This window comes from Culex pipiens, chromosome 2 (genome assembly GCF_016801865.2).
Source record: "Culex pipiens pallens isolate TS chromosome 2, TS_CPP_V2, whole genome shotgun sequence".
Taxonomy (NCBI): domain Eukaryota; kingdom Metazoa; phylum Arthropoda; class Insecta; order Diptera; family Culicidae; genus Culex; species Culex pipiens.
The window spans coordinates 181051251-181073390 of NC_068938.1; the positions used below are offsets into that span (position 1 = coordinate 181051251).

At 46.2% G+C, this 22140-nt stretch overlaps 2 protein-coding genes across 2 annotated transcripts; one reads left to right on the top strand and one right to left on the bottom strand.

The window, feature by feature from the left end:
• Positions 1 to 9775: 9775 nt before the first annotated feature.
• LOC120429677 (serine, glycine, tyrosine and glutamine-rich protein-like) lies at positions 9776 to 15816 on the bottom strand. Its single transcript, XM_039594711.2, has 2 exons — positions 15674 to 15816; positions 9776 to 10848 (listed from the first exon to the last, which is right to left on the bottom strand). The coding sequence occupies exon 2, from the start codon at positions 10840 to 10842 to the stop codon at positions 9820 to 9822; it is 1023 nt and encodes a 340-aa protein (XP_039450645.1). The 5' UTR covers positions 10843 to 10848; positions 15674 to 15816; the 3' UTR covers positions 9776 to 9819.
• A 1203-nt stretch (positions 15817 to 17019) lies between these two features.
• Positions 17020 to 21833, top strand: LOC120429841 (zinc finger protein 62 homolog). The gene is made up of 7 exons (XM_039594913.2): positions 17020 to 17284; positions 17675 to 18712; positions 18772 to 19429; positions 20002 to 20501; positions 20557 to 20782; positions 20842 to 21405; positions 21475 to 21833. Exons 1-7 carry the CDS (start codon positions 17077 to 17079, stop codon positions 21689 to 21691), a joined length of 3411 nt encoding a protein of 1136 aa, XP_039450847.1. The 5' UTR covers positions 17020 to 17076; the 3' UTR covers positions 21692 to 21833.
• The last annotated feature ends 307 nt before the right edge of the window (positions 21834 to 22140 follow it).

The window sequence follows — 22140 nt, forward strand, 5'->3', positions numbered from 1 at the left end:
ATGATAAGTGGTAAGCCCTAATGCTCTTCATCTTTGTTGTATTTTTTGTTTTATTATTAACTGCTCACATTTATTTATTTGCTTCAAATTGTTTTACATTATTGCATTGAATTGAATACATTTGGGTAAAAAAAAAATCACTTTAACAACTAATCCTAACCTAAAACTAAAAAAAAATCCATTGAAATATTCAAAATCACTAGAACGAGTAAACTACGAACAGTATTTTAAGATGAATGCTCCAAGAGTTCTTACTTGTTCCTGGCGAGTTTTGCAACCACGCAGTTTTGTTGCCATCTCGATGAAAATGTTCAGAAGTTCTTGTGGTGAAAACAGGTCACTACTGCCTTCACCCGTTGATGTTGGTTGGTTTTCCCTCGGTTGCTGACTGAAGCCTGGAGGTGTTGTATGCTCTGCAACTCTTTGCCGCTGATTCAACGGCAATGGCTGCAGATTTGGAACCACTCGAGTAGATCCTGCTCCTGGTGACGCCAAAGCAGGAAAATCCACGTCCGTGTATGCTGGTGGTGTTTTGCGACGATTTGGTGGTGCCTCGTCGTCGCTTGCTGCCGAATTTTCACAAACTCAGCTCGTTTTGGGCAGCCACGATTCTTGGCAGAATGGTCGCCGCCGCAATTGAAGCATTTCGCTTCGATGTTCTCGTTGATTGTGTTGCAAGCTTGAGTTTTGTGCTCACCTCCGCAGGTTGCACAACGACTCTTGATGAAACAGTTCCTTCCACCATGTCCAAACTGCAAGCAATTCGAACATTGTGTCACGTCACGGTGCACTGGGCGATAACGTTCCCAAGTCACGATGATGTTGAAAATTGCCCGAACTGTGTTCGGATGAACCAGAGTAAAACTAAATTTTTCGTAGCAGCTGTCTCCAGCAGCTTTAAAACTAAAAATATATTTTCAGGGTAAGTATATGTACGATTTCAGTTCCTTTCTTCTACTCACTCAAATAGTCTTCCTCCTCACAATAAACCTCCTTCCTTGACCTTCCTACAGTCCTTCTCCTTCGCCAGTTCCTGTTTATTGTTTATATTTCGTTAATTAATCATATTTCTTCTTTTTCAGGTAAACTCACAGCTTATCATCACCGTCCGAGGTGGCGCCAAGTGACGGTACGGTGAACGGTGCTGTTCTTCAATCGTCGTGCGCAGCTGGTAAGTATATCTTATTAGATTCAACAAATTGACACTAATTTCTTCTTCACTCTACTTACAGGTGTGCTTTTGGGATACGCTTCTTGTAAAACGTTGATTCGACCCTACAAGCACTAACTTTGCAGAGATTAAACGATAATTTACCGCGAACTACTTTCGGTTACAACACCTCCAAAATGGGGAAATTTTCTTTGTTTTGTTTTTCTCTCTGCTTTGCGCGCGCATTGACATTTGAGATGGAATCGGTCGATTACACCGTCGGCCTTCCACCGTCTTACAGTGCGCCCATCTCAGCGGTCGTAACACCCCAGCCCGTAACATCCTTCGGACCATCCGGTTCACAGGATTTACCAAAAACTCCAAGCACCGCTGTTCTGCTCTCCTGCTTCAACTGGTCAGCCGTTTCCGGCTGCTGCGATTGCTCGTTGTTGTCCACCGCGAAGCGATCGCTTTTGACGACATTCGGGTTCGTCGTCCTGCTAATTCCGGCCGTCAGCCTCTGCACGCCGTCCAGTCCTATCTTTGCAGTGCTTCCCAGAACTCGTTCCGGATCCATTTGCTTGTGCGCATTCACCGTCGATGAGACCACCAAGCAGCGTGGATTTGCCACGCCATGCGTTGCGTTCTCGTGCCCATCGTTGTCGCGAATTTTGCAGCTCTTGGCCGCTAACAGACCGATGTCGGGGTGCCGTAGTGGTGTTCCGCCACCCTTGTCGTGACCAGCACATTGATGATCTCTCGTGTCATCCCTCAGCTCTCTTCCACTCTGAGGCAGGTTTTGCTCCTCCGGGAAATCGTCAACCTGTGCCTGCCTCCACAGATTGTTTTCCGCTCGCCGACGGAATTCCACCCGGTCGGTATCTGCCGGACCTTGCTGAGCACTTGCCATCGAATCTTGCAGCTGACTGTGATCGTTCGGTTTGTCCGGATCTTTCACAGGCGCTTGGTGTTGACCTGACGCAGCTATTCCTGCCGGCTGCATCCATCTCAGGTCTCCGAAGCGTCCTTCCAATCGATCGTCGTTGGCCTCCACACCGTTGCCGCAGGTCACACTCACCGCGAAGTCCAACCCATTTAACAACGTGGATCTTTGCCACGTACGATGCGCCTCTGTCGTTTGCTGCACGGCGAGTATCCCTTGTACGGTTCCTAGTCCCGGTCGAACTGCAGGCGACCTGGCAATCAGTGCGATAGCCACAGCTGCGTCCGAAGTCGGTGATCTTCCTTTGTGGCGCTTGTAGTAGCGCGGATGCGCATTGTAGATGCCGGTCTATCCTCCCGTCCACCCGCTTACCGACAGTGCAAGAAGGCCGCTTCCGGCCCGTAAGGTTTCGGAGGTTTCGGATAATCTCCAGAACCGCGTCCTGCGTCATCCACTCACTCACACTCTCTGTCTCCTCCACACTTCCTCCCTGTCAAAGTACTCGATGTATAGAGGTATCCAACATTTGGAACTACGATGGTATGTGTAATGGTATTTACAAATAGCACGACTCTACATCCCCCCCTTACTTTATTAGTCCTTAAACGTAGTCAGAGAACCTCAAAATTTAGGTACAATCATTTAATCGCATTGATTTAAAATACCAAATATTCAGTTCAATTTGTAAACCGCCGAAACGAACGAATTCAAATTACACTGACTTTTGGCGAATCACGTAATCAGACTGTTGTCCTTAGGCTTATAAATCTTTGTATGTAATATACTCCTTCCCTGCCACTTTTTTTTTTTTTTTTTTTTATTCGCCTTCGTTCAATATGTCGTCTTTGTTTCATATAAGACTATATTATAAAATGGGGAGGACACACTCAATGCAAAACTATATTGGAAAAAATAATCGAAATCAGAATTAATCTAGTAATTGTACTCGTTTTTTTTAAATTACACTCATCAGGATATCACCTTAATTGTTTCTTAAATACACTTATTTTAGCTGCTCAATTTTTCACATCCATAATTTTCATGCAACTCCTCCAAGCACATTCCATAGATTAGTAATATTTGAGGACAATTATTAATAATTTTTTCTAAAACATTTGAGATTGACTCCTCAGATTTCAGTCAGTAAAAACTCCTCAAAAATTTAAAGGCAATCACTACTGCATACAGATGCTGCATATCATATGCTGAAAATATTCTCGATAGCAGGCTTGGCCGAATGGTTACGCTGTCCTCTTTATAAGCGGATGATCATGGGTTTGATTCCCATCTGCTACAATCTTCCATTGGATGGGGAAGTAGAACGTCGGTCCCGGCCTTGGTTGTTGTTAGGGCGTTAAGTCATTCCTGCTCCGGTCGCTCGTCGTTTTTCACTTCAGAAGTAAGCCGTCCTTCTTCAGCTCTATTCCTCGCCCGGAGTTTTTTTTTTTTGTTTGTACAGGATGAATTTATATAAAACAACTTCTCACAGCTTCTCGATGAAGATTCTTCAGAGCATACTCTCTTGCAACTCATAGTAGTTAATCTTATCTCACTACTCAAAGCTTGTAGTTACAACTCCTCAGAGTTCGTAACTTCACTATTCAGTAATTGCAAAGCTTATATGGTGTATTTCCTGTCAAAAATGAACCTTAAGTGAGGTCAGAATGAACGTTTATTTCAAAAACATGTATTGATTAGAACAACCAAACTCTACCGCTGAGCATCAAAAACTATTAAGTCACAAATAACATTTACAGTACTTGCTCAGTAACTATTTTCTATTTTTCAGCAAAAATTCTTCAGCTCAACTCCACAGAGTTTCTCATCATAACAATTAGTATAACATCTCCTCAGAGTTTTTAAGTACCTCTCCTCAGAGTTTTCAATACAACTCCTCAGAGTTTCGTAGCACAACTCCTCAGAGTTTGGAAGTACAACTCCGCAAAGCACAACTCCTCAGAGTTTTCAGTTTAATTCCTCAGAGTTTTCAGTTCAACTCCTCAGAGTTTGGCAGTTTAATTCCTCAGAGTTTTCAGTTCAACTCCTCAGAGTTTGGAAGTACAACTCCACAGAGTTTCGGAGCACAACTCCTCAGAGTGTGGAAGTACAACTCCTCAGAGTTTGGAAGTACAACTCCTCAGAGTTTGGAAGTACAACTCCTCAGAGTTTCGAAGTACAACTCCTCAGAGTTTGGTAGTACAACTCCTCAGAGTTTCGGAGCACAACTCCTCAGAGTTTGGAAGTACAACTCCTCAGAGTTTAGAAGTAAAACTCCTCAGAGTTTGAAAGTACATTTCCTCAGATTGTGTAAGTACAACTCCTCAGAGCTTTGTAACACCATCCTCGATTTTTTGTTTATCTTTGAACATCTTATGCGCGTACCTCTGAAAATGCTCTAACTCCTCAGAGTTTTGTAAAAACAAACCTCGAATTTTCATGCAAACTCCTCAGAAAATGCACAAACTTCATTCCATGAACTCTTCGGAGATTCATTTCACCCGAAATAGTAAAACTCCATAATACTGAATTTTCTTCGGCTACACGAACTCGGGATTCCAGATTTCCCACGGCTAGTCTAGAGTAAATCTGAAACGAAACTTGAAAAAACTGTTAATGTTCCTAAAAATATGTGATACTATGAAAACTTCTGAAAAATATATGATATTATGAAAGCAATTCTGTACATTATAATTCTTAAACAAAATTCTACTTGAAACATAATATCTGAACTTCTAAAATTGACACAAGACACAAGAAAAATAGTAATTCTACTCCTCAGAGTTTCTATTCAGCCAGCTCCTCAGAGTCTGATTTCAATTCAGTTTGTACTCAACTAACACTTCAAGAAAAAGAATGTATTGATTCGAATAATTTCAACTCATAAACTTTCATCGAGTCGTAGTAAATATATCTATTTTCAAATGGACAAAGAAAACTCCCATGAATGTCTACATCATCGAAGCAAAACGTGAATTGCATAGCTTGAAAGTTTACCCCATTTTTTACAGAATTGTAAGAACGTTTAGAACGAAATAATCATACCCAACATTGGGTAATTCAAAGCAAAAGTCTGCAAATATCTCGTACAGAGAAAAATAAATCTTTCGTTGAATCTTTCGTCTGCCATGAAACTGCAAACAAAAACAAACAGTGCCCCAAAATTTCATCCAGAAATGTAACCAAAAAAAAAACCGCACTACCACACTGAAAATCTCTCCTTCCTGTCAACCTTCATCCTCCCCGCAGCAACTGTGATCACGCCGAGCTCCTGTGGTCTATTGGTTACAGGTTTCGTTTGATAAACGGAAGGTCGTGGTTTGAAACCCACATGGCTTGGCACCACCTTTCCTCGTACTTTTCACATGTTTCGAGGACCGGCTGTGCTCTGTATATTTGCATCTGCGGAGTGCGCTGGGCCCAACCGCAAAATGTGCTTGGAGGGACAAAAAAAAAAAAAAAACTGCTTAGCAAGAGTCCCGGGCTTTTGGGATTTCACTGGGAACACATCCTAAGTAGCGTAATAAAAAAAAAAAAAATGCACTTCAGTTCTAGCGACACATATGGAAAGTACAACAGCACAGAGGAAAGGAAAAATGTTACGGCGTGTGGACAGATCAACACACTTGCTCAACAATAGCGCGTGTGCTTTGTTCCCCAAATGCCCAAGAACAGCAAATTGGCAGCCTCTGCAGATCTAAAAATAGATCAGCAGGTCGACAATAGATCAAATAAATGGTCGCAGTGGACTCATGGCAATCAAACAAAAAAAAAAAAACTGTGATCACTGAGCGCTACGCCCTCGCCCCAAGAAAACATCTCTTTTCAATCCTCTTACCGCTTAATCCTCGTCGCCAGATGTAGTAGCGCGGATGCGCATTGTAGATGCCGGTCTATCCTCCCGTCCACCCGCTTACCGACAGTGCAAGAAGGCCGCTTCCGGCCCGTAAGGTTTCGGAGGTTTCGGATAATCTCCAGAACCGCGTCCTGCGTCATCCACTCACTCACACTCTCTGTCTCCTCCACACTTCCTCCCTGTCAAAGTACTCGATGTATAGAGGTATCCAACATTTGGAACTACGATGGTATGTGTAATGGTATTTACAAATAGCACGACTCTACAGCGCTGATCAGGAGCCGAATCGAAAACGACCGCGTTCGCGCTGCCGAAGTTGCCGATGAGAACGGCGCTTGCGACCGGAAGAGCTACCAGGATGTGAGACTCCACATCAGCGTCGCTTTGGTTGCATAGCACGTCGTCGCCGGGTTCCCATCTTGCGATAATCTTGATACGTTCGTTGTCGGACAGCTTCCCGATCTCCGCACAGAACCGCAACTGGCACGCTACATGTTGCTTCTTGGCGTTGTCCAGACCCGTGCTGTCCTCCTTCTGGCAGCAGAGTGACGGTTTCTCTTGCTGCCTTCTTCTGCTTTCTCCGGCCATTTTGACCGGTTTGATTTGAGACGGAAAGTTCGTCGCTTCCGTCTTCCTTGTTGCCCAGTGCCGTTCGCCCCCGTCCGGAGGTACGCTACCTGGGTCTTTCTTCGCGAACGGATTCAACAGCGTGAGATCCGTCGCCTCCATGTGCTCGCACAGTTGTTCCCCTGCGCTTTCGATCGATATAATCTTCACACGCTTGTCCGCTTCCGGATGCTCAAGTCCGCGCGCACTCTCCGGGTGGCTTAGTGGCAGCAGTTCCGGACAATCCACCAGTGATCGTCCAGTATCTCGCGCCGCACCTTTGAGCCAGTCTCGAAGCCCCGCAAGGTTCCGTTCGTCCGTCACTCCATAGGCTTTCGAGGATCCTTCTCGCGTTCCAAAAGACTTTGGCCACACTTCTGGGTCGTTCGGGTAGCAAGAAGGCTGTCTTGTGAGCCCCCCGCCCGCGGCCAGTCGTGGCTTTTCAAGTCCGGAACACTGCTGCCCCCGCCCGTTTGGACTTCTGCTAACGAATCCCTTTTTCAGCTTCGCACCGCTCTCGTCGGTGTTCTTTGCGCTACTTTTCGAACTTCCGTCGCTGTTTTCACTCTTCTCTGTTCGATAGCCAGCTAGCGCAGTTCGTTCCGTGAAAGTGTCCGCCATAGGAAATAAGTTGGTCATAAATTAGTGCTACTTCGAGGGTGAAATTCTCCGACAACTTGCTCCGATCTCTTTTTCGTAACAAACAAACCTACACACACAAACAATGGCCGAGAAACCGAAGCGTCCTCTATCCGCGTACATGCTGTGGCTGAACTCTGCCCGCGAGGGAATCAAGAAGGAGAACCCCGGCATCAAGGTGACCGAGATCGCCAAGAAGGGTGGTGAGCTATGGAGAGGCATGAAGGAGCAAAACCTGCCTCAGAGTGGAAGAGAGCTGAGGGATGACACGAGAGATCATCAATGTGCTGGTCACGACAAGGGTGGCGGAACACCACTACGGCACCCCGACATCGGTCTGTTAGCGGCCAAGAGCTGCAAAATTCGCGACAACGATGGGCACGAGAACGCAACGCATGGCGTGGCAAATCCACGCTGCTTGGTGGTCTCATCGACGGTGAATGCGCACAAGCAAATGGATCCGGAACGAGTTCTGGGAAGCACTGCAAAGATAGGACTGGACGGCGTGCAGAGGCTGACGGCCGGAATTAGCAGGACGACGAACCCGAATGTCGTCAAAAGCGATCGCTTCGCGGTGGACAACAACGAGCAATCGCAGCAGCCGGAAACGGCTGACCAGTTGAAGCAGGAGAGCAGAACAGCGGTGCTTGGAGTTTTTGGTAAATCCTGTGAACCGGATGGTCCGAAGGATGTTACGGGCTGGGGTGTTACGACCGCTGAGATGGGCGCACTGTAAGACGGTGGAAGGCCGACGGTGTAATCGACCGATTCCATCTCAAATGTCAATGCGCGCGCAAAGCAGAGAGAAAAACAAAACAAAGAAAATTTCCCCATTTTGGAGGTGTTGTAACCGAAAGTAGTTCGCGGTAAATTATCGTTTAATCTCTGCAAAGTTAGTGCTTGTAGGGTCGAATCAACGTTTTACAAGAAGCGTATCCCAAAAGCACACCTCTGCGCACGACGATTGAAGAACAGCACCGTTCACCGTACCGTCACTTGGCGCCACCTCGGACGGTGATGATAAGCTGAACTGGCGAAGGAGAAGGACTGTAGGAAGGTCAAGGAAGGAGGTTTATTGTGAGGAGGAAGACTATTTGATTTTAAAGTTTGTTCGGATGAACCAGAGTAAAACTAAATTTTTCGTAGCAGCTGTCTCCAGCAGCTTTAAAACTAAAAATATATTTTCAGGGTAAGTATATGTACGATTTCAGTTCCTTTCTTCTACTCACTCAAATAGTCTTCCTCCTCACAATAAACCTCCTTCCTTGACCTTCCTACAGTCCTTCTCCTTCGCCAGTTCCTGTTTATTGTTTATATTTCGTTAATTAATCATATTTCTTCTTTTTCAGGTAAACTCACAGCTTATCATCACCGTCCGAGGTGGCGCCAAGTGACGGTACGGTGAACGGTGCTGTTCTTCAATCGTCGTGCGCAGCTGGTAAGTATATCTTATTAGATTCAACAAATTGACACTAATTTCTTCTTCACTCTACTTACAGGTGTGCTTTTGGGATACGCTTCTTGTAAAACGTTGATTCGACCCTACAAGCACTAACTTTGCAGAGATTAAACGATAATTTACCGCGAACTACTTTCGGTTACAACACCTCCAAAATGGGGAAATTTTCTTTGTTTTGTTTTTCTCTCTGCTTTGCGCGCGCATTGACATTTGAGATGGAATCGGTCGATTACACCGTCGGCCTTCCACCGTCTTACAGTGCGCCCATCTCAGCGGTCGTAACAAACTGCTTTCAGCTCAGACGGCGTTGTCGATCCTCTCTCGAGATGAACCAGGTACAGTTGATCACGATACTTGATGTCCTTGTTGTGTCTCGTCATCTTGAAGACTTCGATCACGTTCAACTTAAGAGTTTTGAGCTCTTCTTTCAGCACACTCACATCCATGTCATACAGGCCTCGGAGGACCGTTTACCTGGATCGTCATGGCTGTAGTATTCAAATCTTGTGTTGTTCAGGAAATCCCGAACATAGTTGTAATCCTTTCTGGTAGGTAGCAGAATTTTGAGTCCATCAGCACACAAGCGAATGGAAGCTCGTAAAGCGCCAGAGCCCAGATTTGATAAATCCGGTCAGCCACTTTCGCACCGAGTCCGATGACGATGTTTTCACAAAAATGGGTGGCATCTTTTCCCGTCGTTCAAATTCTTCCTTCTCGCTCACGTCCACAGGGAGGGTAGCGAACTGGTTTCCAGACAATTTTTGAGCGTCCTTGCTCAAACTGCCTGGCTTTGCAGGTAGCGCTTCGGCATTCTTTAGCTTCTTCAAATCTGCCGATCCTGCTGGTGAGGACCGCCTCTTTTTCTTGCCCTGAGGCATTTTTGCACTTTTTAAGCACTTTTCAGGAGCTAAAATCCAGGAGTACCTCACTGAATGATGGTCCACAAAGGAATGATTTTTGGCGTGATCACGATCCTCCGTTATGATTTTCCATTCCTAGGGGCAGAACACATGGAATATTTTATTTACACCGGCACCTATTAAACAACTTGACTGCGAAATCGTTTTCTGGGGGACAATTTCATTGGAGAAATCAAGACAAGATAAGGGGAGGGATATACAGAAATTAAAAACCAAAATGTAAGGAATCAGTTTATAGCTGTATTTTCGCTAATATCTGTACTGGTTGGCCGGGTACAGTAACTGCAGCAGTGCCTGCATTACCTGCGGCGACGGCGACGGCGACGGGGCCGGGAATGCGCCGTATCCAGCGTACTGGGCGTTCTCTACGGTTGGGTAATTAGCCCAATTCGACTGTCCAGCCTGGTAAAAATGTCCGCCATTGCCCCCAACGTTCACTCCATTATTCGGCGCCAGAGCGCCGCCCGCACCTCCAACGATACCACCGTAAATAGGCGCAGTACCGCCCACGCCTCCACCACCATGGTGAATGGCCGAAACACCTCCGGCTCCCCCACCAACATGGTGAACCGTAGCAATAACGCCCGCGCCTCCGCCACCATGTTGAATGGCCGATACATCGGTCGCTCCACTAGCGCCCGCTCCACTACCGCCCACTCCACTACCGCCCGCTCCACTACCGCCCACTTCACTACCGCCCGCTCCACTACCGCCCGCTCCACTACCGCCCACTCCACTACCGCCCACTCCATCATGGTGAACGGCCGGTACAGCGCCCGCGGATCCACCGCCACCAGGTTGAATGGCCGAACCACCGCCTGCTCCACCGCTACCAACTCCTTCAGCAGCTTCTCCACCCGTGGTCGGCAACAAAACACCGTTCCCGCCGTGGCGCCGTTCCACCGAATGGTCCGTCCGATCCCGAGAGAAGTCACGCTCGGACCCATCAGTGCGTTTATTCGCACGGGCGCGGCGATCGTTGTACTGTACCGGGTAAGGTAGGTACGATACGCATGATTCAAGGTACGTGGAGCGCACCTGGCGGTTAGCGACCAGATTCTTTAGGTCATTCTCACAGGCTCGGAGATGGTCGTAGAATTCGGCCGTGATGGAGACGCGGCGTGGAACCGTGCAAGCGGCTTCCAATCCGTGATCCTTGATCGCTTTCCCCAAGTTATTTGCTGATTGCAGCAAACCAAACAAGTCGGCTGTGGCGACCATTATGATGGACCGCTTCCCATCTTTGTTTCGTTGGTCGTTGGAGTTGGACATTGTGATCTGAAAAATATAATAAAAGAATCTTCAGAAATGAAATGACTTATATTGCAAATGTTGAATTTCATGTCCAGTATCAAAAACTATTAGAGTTTGACACCAAAATTACTTAAACTCTAATGGTTCGGCAAATGTCCCTCGATCGGAACACCCCTGAGGGCTCCGACCACTCCGGATTGTGGCCAGCACTGCCGAAATGTTGAATTTCATGTCCAGTATCAAAAACTATTAGAGTTTGACACCAAAATTACTTAAACTCTAATGGTTCGGCAAATGTCCCTCGATCGGAACACCCCTGAGGGCTCCGACCACTCCGGATTGTGGCCAGCACTGCCGAAATGTTGAATTTCATGGCCAGTATCAAAAACTATTAGAGTTTGACACCAAAATTACTTAAACTCTAATGGTTCGGCAAATGTCCCTCGATCGGAACACCCCTGAGGGCTCCGGCCACTCCGGATTGTGGCCAGCACTGCCGAAATGTTGAATTTCATGTCCAGTATCAAAAACTATTAGAGTTTGACACCAAAATTACTTAAACTCTAATGGTTCGGCAAATGTCCCTCGATCGGAACACCCCTGAGGGCTCCGACCACTCCGGATTGTGGCCAGCACTGCCGAAATGTTGAATTTCATGTCCAGTATCAAAAACTATTAGAGTTTGACACCAAAATTACTTAAACTCTAATGGTTCGGCAAATGTCCCTCGATCGGAACACCCCTGAGGGCTCCGACCACTCCGGATTGTGGCCAGCACTGCCGAAATGTTGAATTTCATGGCCAGTATCAAAAACTATTAGAGTTTGACACCAAAATTACTTAAACTCTAATGGTTCGGCAAATGTCCCTCGATCGGAACACCCCTGAGGGCTCCGGCCACTCCGGATTGTGGCCAGCACTGCCGAAATGTTGAATTTCATGTCCAGTATCAAAAACTATTAGAGTTTGACACCAAAATTACTTAAACTCTAATGGTTCGGCAAATGTCCCTCGATCGGAACACCCCTGAGGGCTCCGGCCACTCCGGATTGTGGCCAGCACTGCCGAAATGTTGAATTTCATGTCCAGTATCAAAAACTATTAAAGTTTGACACCAAAATTGCTTAAACGCTAATGGTTCCACAAATGTCCCTCGATCGGAACACCCCTGAGGGCTCCGGCCACTCCGGATTGTGGCCAGCACTGCCGAAATGTTGAATTTCATATCCAGTATCAAAAACTATTAAAGTTTGACACCAAAATTGCTTAAACGCTAATGGTTCGGCAAATGTCCCTCGATCGGAACACCCCTGAGGGCTCCGACCACTCCGGATTGTGGCCAGCACTGCCGAAATGTTGAATTTCATGTCCAGTATCAAAAACTATTAGAGTTTGACACCAAAATTACTTAAACTCTAATGGTTCGGCAAATGTCCCTCGATCGGAACACCCCTGAGAGCTCCGACCACTCCGGATTGTGGCCAGCACTGCCGAAATGTTGAATTTCATGTCCAGTATCAAAAACTATTAGAGTTTGACACCAAAATTACTTAAACTCTAATGGTTCGGCAAATGTCCCTCGATCGGAACACCCCTGAGGGCTCCGGCCACTCCGGATTGTGGCCAGCACTGCCGAAATGTTGAATTTCATGTCCAGTATCAAAAACTATTAAAGTTTGACACCAAAATTGCTTAAACGCTAATGGTTCCACAAATGTCCCTCGATCGGAACACCCCTAAGAGCTCCGGCCACTCCGGATTGTGGCCAGCACTGCCGAAATGTTGAATTTCATGTCCAGTATCAAAAACTATTAAAGTTTGACACCAAAATTGCTTAAACGCTAATGGTTCCACAAATGTCCCTCGATCGGAACACCCCTGAGGGCTCCGGCCACTCCGGATTGTGGCCAGCACTGCCGAAATGTTGAATTTCATGTCCAGTATCAAAAACTATTAGAGTTTGACACCAAAATTACTTAAACTCTAATGGTTCGGCAAATGTCCCTCGATCGGAACACCCCTGAGGGCTCCGGCCACTCCGGATTGTGGCCAGCACTGCCGAAATGTTGAATTTCATGTCCAGTATCAAAAACTATTAGAGTTTGACACCAAAATTACTTAAACTCTAATGGTTCGGCAAATGTCCCTCGATCGGAACACCCCTGAGGGCTCCGGCCACTCCGGATTGTGGCCAGCACTGCCGAAATGTTGAATTTCATGTCCAGTATCAAAAACTATTAAAGTTTGACACCAAAATTGCTTAAACGCTAATGGTTCCACAAATGTCCCTCGATCGGAACACCCCTGAGGGCTCCGGCCACTCCGGATTGTGGCCAGCACTGCCGAAATGTTGAATTTCATATCCAGTATCAAAAACTATTAAAGTTTGACACCAAAATTGCTTAAACGCTAATGGTTCGGCAAATGTCCCTCGATCGGAACACCCCTGAGGGCTCCGGCCACTCCGGATTGTGGCCAGCACTGCCGAAATGTTGAATTTCATGTCCAGTATCAAAAACTATTAGAGTTTGACACCAAAATTACTTAAACTCTAATGGTTCGGCAAATGTCCCTCGATCGGAACACCCCTGAGGGCTCCGACCACTCCGGATTGTGGCCAGCACTGCCGAAATGTTGAATTTCATGTCCAGTATCAAAAACTATTAGAGTTTGACACCAAAATTACTTAAACTCTAATGGTTCGGCAAATGTCCCTCGATCGGAACACCCCTGAGGGCTCCGGCCACTCCGGATTGTGGCCAGCACTGCCGAAATGTTGAATTTCATGTCCAGTATCAAAAACTATTAAAGTTTGACACCAAAATTGCTTAAACGCTAATGGTTCCACAAATGTCCCTCGATCGGAACACCCCTGAGGGCTCCGGCCACTCCGGATTGTGGCCAGCACTGCCGAAATGTTGAATTTCATGTCCAGTATCAAAAAATTTTAAAGTTTGACACCAAAATTGCTTAAACGCTAATGGTTCCACAAATGTCCCTCGATCGGAACACCCCTGAGGGCTCCGGCCACTCCGGATTGTGGCCAGCACTGCCGAAATGTTGAATTTCATGTCCAGTATCAAAAACTATTAGAGTTTGACACCAAAATTACTTAAACTCTAATGGTTCGGCAAATGTCCCTCGATCGGAACACCCCTGAGGGCTCCGACCACTCCGGATTGTGGCCAGCACTGCCGAAATGTTGAATTTCATGTCCAGTATCAAAAACTATTAGAGTTTGACACCAAAATTACTTAAACTCTAATGGTTCGGCAAATGTCCCTCGATCGGAACACCCCTGAGGGCTCCGGCCACTCCGGATTGTGGCCAGCACTGCCGAAATGTTGAATTTCATGTCCAGTATCAAAAACTATTAAAGTTTGACACCAAAATTGCTTAAACGCTAATGGTTCCACAAATGTCCCTCGATCGGAACACCCCTGAGGGCTCCGGCCACTCCGGATTGTGGCCAGCACTGCCGAAATGTTGAATTTCATGTCCAGTATCAAAAACTATTAAAGTTTGACACCAAAATTGCTTAAACGCTAATGGTTCCACAAATGTCCCTCGATCGGAACACCCCTGAGGGCTCCGGCCACTCCGGATTGTGGCCAGCACTGCCGAAATGTTGAATTTCATGTCCAGTATCAAAAACTATTAAAGTTTGACACCAAAATTACTTAAACTCTAATGGTTCGGCAAATGTCCCCTGATCGGAACACCCCTGAGGGCTCCGGCCACTCCGGATTGTGGCCAGCACTGCCGAAACGTTGAATTTCATGTCCAGTATCAAAAACTATTAGAGTTTGACACCAAAATTACTTAAACTCTAATGGTTCGGCAAATGTCCCTCGATCGGAACACCCCTGAGGGCTCCGGCCACTCCGGATTGTGGCCAGCACTGCCGAAATGTTGAATTTCATGTCCAGTATCAAAAACTATTAGAGTTTGACACCAAAATTACTTAAACTCTAATGGTTCGGCAAATGTCCCTCGATCGGAACACCCCTGAGGGCTCCGGCCACTCCGGATTGTGGCCAGCACTGCCGAAATGTTGAATTTCATGTCCAGTATCAAAAACTATTAGAGTTTGACACCAAAATTACTTAAACTCTAATGGTTCGGCAAATGTCTCTCGATCGGAACACCCCTGAGGGCTCCGACCACTCCGGATTGTGGCCAGCACTGCCGAAATGTTGAATTTCATGTCCAGTATCAAAAACTATTAGAGTTTGACACCAAAATTACTTAAACTCTAATGGTTCGGCAAATGTCCCTCGATCGGAACACCCCTGAGGGCTCCGGCCACTCCGGATTGTGGCCAGCACTGCCGAAATGTTGAATTTCATGTCCAGTATCAAAAACTATTAAAGTTTGACACCAAAATTGCTTAAACGCTAATGGTTCCACAAATGTCCCTCGATCGGAACACCCCTGAGGGCTCCGGCCACTCCGGATTGTGGCCAGCACTGCCGAAATGTTGAATTTCATGTCCAGTATCAAAAACTATTAAAGTTTGACACCAAAATTGCTTAAACGCTAATGGTTCCACAAATGTCCCTCGATCGGAACACCCCTGAGGGCTCCGGCCACTCCGGATTGTGGCCAGCACTGCCGAAATCAAAAACTATTTAAGTTTGACACCAAAATTGCTTGAAATCTAGTCCCAACTGAATGTAGCGTAATTAAGGAACGCACCCTTAAAAACACGTATTGAGTGAGCGTCACACTACCACATTTATTCCTTTTTTTTTCACGGGTCATTTTGTTAATCAAACCTGTTTCTACATCTGATCGTTGAACGCACACACTCTCACTTTTAATTTCTCGGTAAATTGTTTCCACTTACCTTTTTCTCAAAAACTTTCAATTCACCAGTTCGCACAAAAAATTTGGCACGGAGCACAACACCACAACCGGATTGAAATACTTCCTTACGACAAATGATTTGATGTTGATTTCAGGGATGCCGGTTTTGTTTTTTGACTATTTGGCAGCTCTGCCAACGGTTACCATAGTTGATTATGTCTGTCAAACGCCAAACCTTTTCAACCAATCACAGGGCGCCAGATGATGATGGAATGTGAATTTCGTGGAGTTAGACAAGGAGGTCGAATTATTGGGCATAAACGCCAATAATGCCCAAATTGGTTTAATCGAGCTGTCAAATCGCAACATGGGGTTAAACTTTCTGTGCAGTTGCTTGAAGCTTACCAAGGGTTTTCATAGAGTTTAACTCCATGTTGCACGCACACACTTTCACTTTTAATTTCTCGATTGGACTTCGTACACGCTTTGTAAGGACACTTTTAAAAAACTCCAAACAACGCGACTCTTCCAAAGACAATGCTGAAAAATAAAAACATTTTGAAATATTAAATATTCAATGAATATATACAGCCAAGGGTTCTTACCATAAAAATCAAAAATTTTGCTGTTATTGTTATCAATAAAGTTGATATTTAAATTGTTTAAACTATTTTGACTTGTAAAACTTTTCGTTAAGTTAAGTTAAGTCTTAGCAATCCTAACTGTTTAGTGTAAGGTTCAAAAACAGTTGGAATCATTAGAATTACTCCACAAAACGTCATCATTTGACGATCAGTTTGTTAAGGTTTTGAATAGTGCCGTAACGACATCATAATTGTTAAGTATCGAGAAATTAAAAGTGAGAGTGTGTGCAACATGGAGTTAAACTTTCTGTGCAGTTGCTGTGAAGGTTCCCATGGCACTTCGAAAAGTTTAACTCCATGTTGCACGCACACACTCTCACTTTTAATTTCTCGATATGGTAACTACATCTCTTTTAGTAGTGATATAGTTTGGACTATTCCCCCGATGGTTTTTGATTATGGGGAGGGTATTAGTTGGGCTTTAAAGGAAAAATGTGTGGAGGTTCGAAAAAACTAGCTGAATATTTGAAAGGTGTCATTCATATGTTTATAGGACCTAATAAAAAAAACTCTAGGATTGAAAATAAGGAGTTAGATTCACGTTTTTTTTTGTTTGTCTATGCACACAGATGGCGTTATTTCAGGTTTGAGTCTAGGAGTACATAGTTCTCTCATTGGCCGCTAGGGGTGCTTGGGTGAAAAAAGGAGCCGCCGGAAAAAAGGAGTTCGATTCACACAAGTCCACAATGTGATCCACACTCATTCTGAGGGCATAAAGGTAAATAAACAGAGGCATTTGTTTTGAAATCACAAAATTTTTATTTATTTCAAATAACTTAAAACAGAATCGACGCTCGCAATGGCCGGATGCGGCCAGAAATGTTGTGTTTCCGGGTGCGATTCTCGGAAGGACGCCTCCGGCTACTCGTTCCACACCTTTCCGGTGGCCAGTGAGCTGCGGATCGCAAACTTTCGGCGGAAGCTGTGGCACGATGCCGTGTTTGGGAAGGACAGCGCCCGAATCGCCTTGAAAAATACCAAGATTTGCGGGAAGCACTTCGTAACGGGTAAGATTTGGTTCGATCTAAGAAGGTGCAGTGTTAATGCTACAAGGATAACCATCATGACGAAGAACCTTAGATACTTGAATAGCACGTGCCGAGATGGGAAAGAGTGTTTCATCTTCAGGCGTTTCATTTTGCCTTAAGACGAAGTTCTTCGTCAAAAAAGACGCACGGTTCCGTGATGGCGAGACCGGTTGAGAACGTTATGGCTCAAGCTAAGTTCTGTGAAGTAGAAGTCGCTAAATTAATTTTCTATAGATGTCTAGAGGATGTGTCTCTGAAATGTCCAATCTAGCAAAAATGTTTGCTGGGCATCCATACCGGAGTCGTCAAAAAAATATCCGAGTCCGCCACCCTGGAAGAAGATTTGGACTAAGCCAAATTTGTTTTTAGGTAAACCAGCCAAGCTCACGGAAACCTCTGAGGTCAACTGGATTCCGACGTTGCACCTGGGCCCGGGCCGGGTGGCACCTCAAGTCAAAACTAGCGGCGGACTGCCGCTGGTCGAGGATGGCGTTCTACCGCCAGAGCAGGTGAACTTCAAGGAGCAAAAGGTTGTCCGACTGGCAGAAAGCAACGAAGCCGATCCTTTTCAAGAGGAGTTTGTAGTCAAAGTGGAAGTACTAGACGTGGAAGTGGCCGATGCTAGTAACGAAGCCGAACCTATCCCGGAGGAGGTCGAAGTCAAAGAGGAAATGTTGGACGTGGAAGTGATCGAAGCAGTGGTTCCAAAGAAACAACGGGTTCTGCGAATAGAAACGAGCAACGCTGTTGAGCCCGTTGAAAAAGTCGCACAAGAAATTAAAGAGGAGATTCTGAATGACGAGGAGGAAATTCAATTCATTCGAAAAAAACAAACTTGTCAAATTTCATTCAACCGTTGCATGTTTTGTCTAAACGAACTTCCCCCAAAGGAACAGATCCTACCGGATTTCAACAAGGAGAGCACGTTCCGAACCCAGGTGGAATACGTCCTTGCAAAGACGATCGAAGCCCCAAACTATCCTTGCTGCAGTAGCTGCAAACAAATGTTTCAACTGTTTTACAAGTTCAAGAAGTCTTGCCTCGTTGCCCTTGCCAAACCACTGGATTTGATCAAATCTAAATCGGCAAAGCGTCCAGCAAACCATCCCATTAGTCCAGCGCCAAAAAGAAAGTCAGAAGTGGTAACCATCCACCCCAAGATCGATGAACGGGACCCGAACGTACCAAACGACGTAGAAGATGACCCGGAAGAATCGCCCTCATCCGATGGGTACAAAGAGGAGCGCATGCGTTGCAAGAATTGCGGTACAATGTACGACGACGGGTTCGTACTGGCCAACCACAAGCTCAACTGTCTACCGCCAAAGGATCCACCCCGGTGTAATCTATGTCCGGCGGTGTTCAAAAATAACTGGGATCTGCAGGTGCACCTGAACCGGCATAACGGTATGAAATTACATCAACTCGGTACTTAACATAAAACTAATCGCTTAAACATTCTACAGGCCTAACCCCATTCCAGTGCCGCAAAGAGGGCTGCACGAAGGCTTTCGCCGGCCCAATTGTACGCATCATCCACGAGAAAAACTGTCAAAAGGAGTCCAACCAGGTCGTCTGTCCAAGCTGCGGCATGGCGTTCAAGTGCGAGCTGTATCTGCAGCGCCACATGATCACGCACGAGGCACCGAAGTACGAATGCGCCGTTTGCCATCGCAAGTTCGGCGATTTGACCACCTTCCGAGCCCACATGATGCGACACTTTGAACGGAATGAAACCCCGGCGGAGGAACAACACCGTGAAGACGTTCCGTCCGACTTCCGGTGCGATTCCTGCGAGCAAGAATTCGCCACGCCGGAGCTTCTGAACGGTCACAAGGTGTACTGCGGGAAGAACAAAAAATTCCGCAAGTTCCAGCTGCTCTGCCCGCTCTGTCCGGAGTCGTTCCACAAGCAGGAAACGCTCGATCAGCACCTGAGCCGGCACAAGGGCATCAAGTCGATTCCGTGCCGGAAGGAGGGCTGCGACAAGATGTTCTTCGATACGGCTGGGCGAAACGTGCACGAGCTGTATCGCTGTGGGAGGGGCGGGACGCACGTCTGTTCGATTTGCCAGGCGGCCTTCGGAACGCCGGCATCGCTGCGGGTTCACATGAAGGGACACAGGTAGCAGGGTTGAGTGGAGGGCTTTTTGGAAAAATACTCATGATTTTTATTTTCAGGAAACCAACTGCAGTCAAGGATTAGTGCAGATTTTTTAGGGTTAAAATTAAATAGCGTTTTATTGTTAAAATAAAGATTGATAAACAATTTTCAATAAGTTTTGTTTTTTGTTTGAATCCGAAAGCAACAGCCAGCAGCTTGCCCGACGTTCGCTCCTCATTATCTACGGGGATAGCTGAATGCGAGCAGTTTGATGTTTTGTTTTGTTCTTTTGGGAGAACTGTCATTTCTACTACTCGAATCTAGTCAATCTAGTACTTCAGTTAAAGTGACAGCAACAAGCTTGCCTTCGTTGTTGTTTACGGAAAATTTGATTTTATAAATAATTTAATCTGGGTTCATCTTCCTGGACGTGGGTAAGATCAAAAGGAACGCCAATCTGGTTGCGGTTTAACCCTATGTGCTCATATATTTGTATGGAAAAGGAGATGGTTCTAAAATTCTAAATGGAACGAGAATCTAAATGATAAAACATTCTCAATACACGGATTATTGATAGATATCTGCTCATAAAGTCTGCGGCTAGAAACAAGAACCATGGACCTTCCGCAGGAATCGATTTCCTTGCAACCAATCATCATAAAAGAAGAATGCGACCCCGAGGACTCACTTTCCGAGGAGGAGGAGGATAATCCGCAGCACCCTTCCGAATCTCCCTGCTGTGTCTTCTGCTTCCGCGTCCAATCCGACGGGCTGCTCTCCGATGGGCCAGCCTTGCGGGAAAAGATCGAATTCGTGCTCGCGGCGCGGTTACGGTCCCTTAAGGTTCCCAGCTGCCGGAACTGCGCGCAGATGTTCGACTTGTTTTACAACTTCAAGAAGAGCTGCCTGCTGGCGCTGTCCAAAAAGGAGGAACTGCAACAGGCACTGGTGCAAAAGAGTGCCGACGGCAGGTATGCGGAAATGGTGAAGGTTCGGAAGGTGCCGAGGGCAAAGAAGATTATCACATGTTCCGTTTGTACGAGGGAATTTACGGACGAGGACGAGCACCGCTATCACATCAATCAGCACTTTGGTGAGATTGTTTTAGGAATATTTTTTTATGTAAATCTGACCAACACCATTTCCAGGGGTCAAACCGTTCAAATGTAAGGTCGCAGGATGCAAACAATCGTTCCCAAACCCAAAAGACTGCTTCGTGCACGAAGCAATGTGCTCGGTAGTGCCGCCACCTTCCAGGGAGTGCGAAGTCTGTGCGTTCCGATTCGCAACGGAGGCGGAGCTCGAGGCGCACAAGATCACGCACAGTGAGCCCAACTTCCAGTGTGGCCGATGTGGAGAAGCGTTCTTTTATGCGTAAGTTTAGGTGGATTTAACTTTAAATATTTACTATTTTTCTCAACGCTAAATTTTAGACTTGACTGCGAAAACCACGAGAGAGACTGTCGCATCCAGGCGGCAGATCCCCTACAAAATATCAAGTTGGAAGACTCCCTAGAAGATCTGGATGAAGAGTCATCGAACAATACTTCCGATGGCTCCAGAAACACCGAACACATCCCCGTCGTCGAGAAGTTCGAACAACCACCCGTAGATAGGCTCTGTAAGCGCTGCGGCGAAACGTTCCCGCTTGCCAACCGCACCTTCCACAAGCACCAGAGGAAATGTAGACCCAGCAATCACAAGACCTATCCGTGTACGCTCTGCGAAAAGACGTTCACCAAGAAGATGACGCTCGAAACGCACCTCAACAAGCACGCAGGAGTTCAGTCGTTCAAGTGCCGTAAACCCGGCTGTGACAAAACCTTCTTCGGATATCCGGCGCGGTACTCGCACGAAGAATCCTGCGGCAGCAAGGGCTTCGTGTGTGACATGTGTGGCGAAACGTTAACGTCGCCGGCCTCGCTACGCATCCACCGGGCCAGGCACGACGAGCCGCAGATTCCGTGCGAGCTGTGCGATAAGATGTTCAAGACCAAGTAAGAAAAAAATACCTTTAAATGTCGGTTTAGATTCAGAAAAAAATCGAAATATTTGTAAACTTCTAGGTCCGCCCTGCAGAAGCACATGACGACCCACTCGGAGGAGCGCAAATTCGAGTGCGAAACGTGTGGGAAAAGGTTTAAGTCGGCCGAAGCAAATCGGGTTCACCAGCGGATTCACACCCAGGAGAAGCCGTATGCGTGTCCGGAGTGTGACAAGCGGTTCACGTACAACTGTTCGCTGAAGGCGCACCTGGAGAAGAAGGCGTGCTTGGTGCATTGAGAAGAGATTCGCGATTTTTATCCAACCTCATATTTTCGTATTTTTCGAAAAATTCTCTTAACCACAATTTAAAAACTGCGATATCTCTGGAGCACAAATTGTAGAAACAAATTCCAAGATTCCAGCCCTGAATAAACCTGAATAAATTAATAATTAATTTACCTACAGGATGTTGAGGTGCATATTCGAGCCGAATCGGAGGGTGTCAGCTACATCACGCTTAAGAGTGGCGACCGGGATTTGGTCCTGTCTAACAAAAGGTGCTTACAGAGCAAGCGATTTGGGAGTTTTACCTTTATCTGGAACGAACAACATATCAGCTGGACGTGAAGGTGGACTACATGGCACAATTCGAAAAGTTTGCGATCGTTGAGTGTACGGAAACGGGTTCAAAGCCAGCGGGTACAAAGCGTTTGAGGGTTAGGTTGACCAGGAGCTGATGATGACCC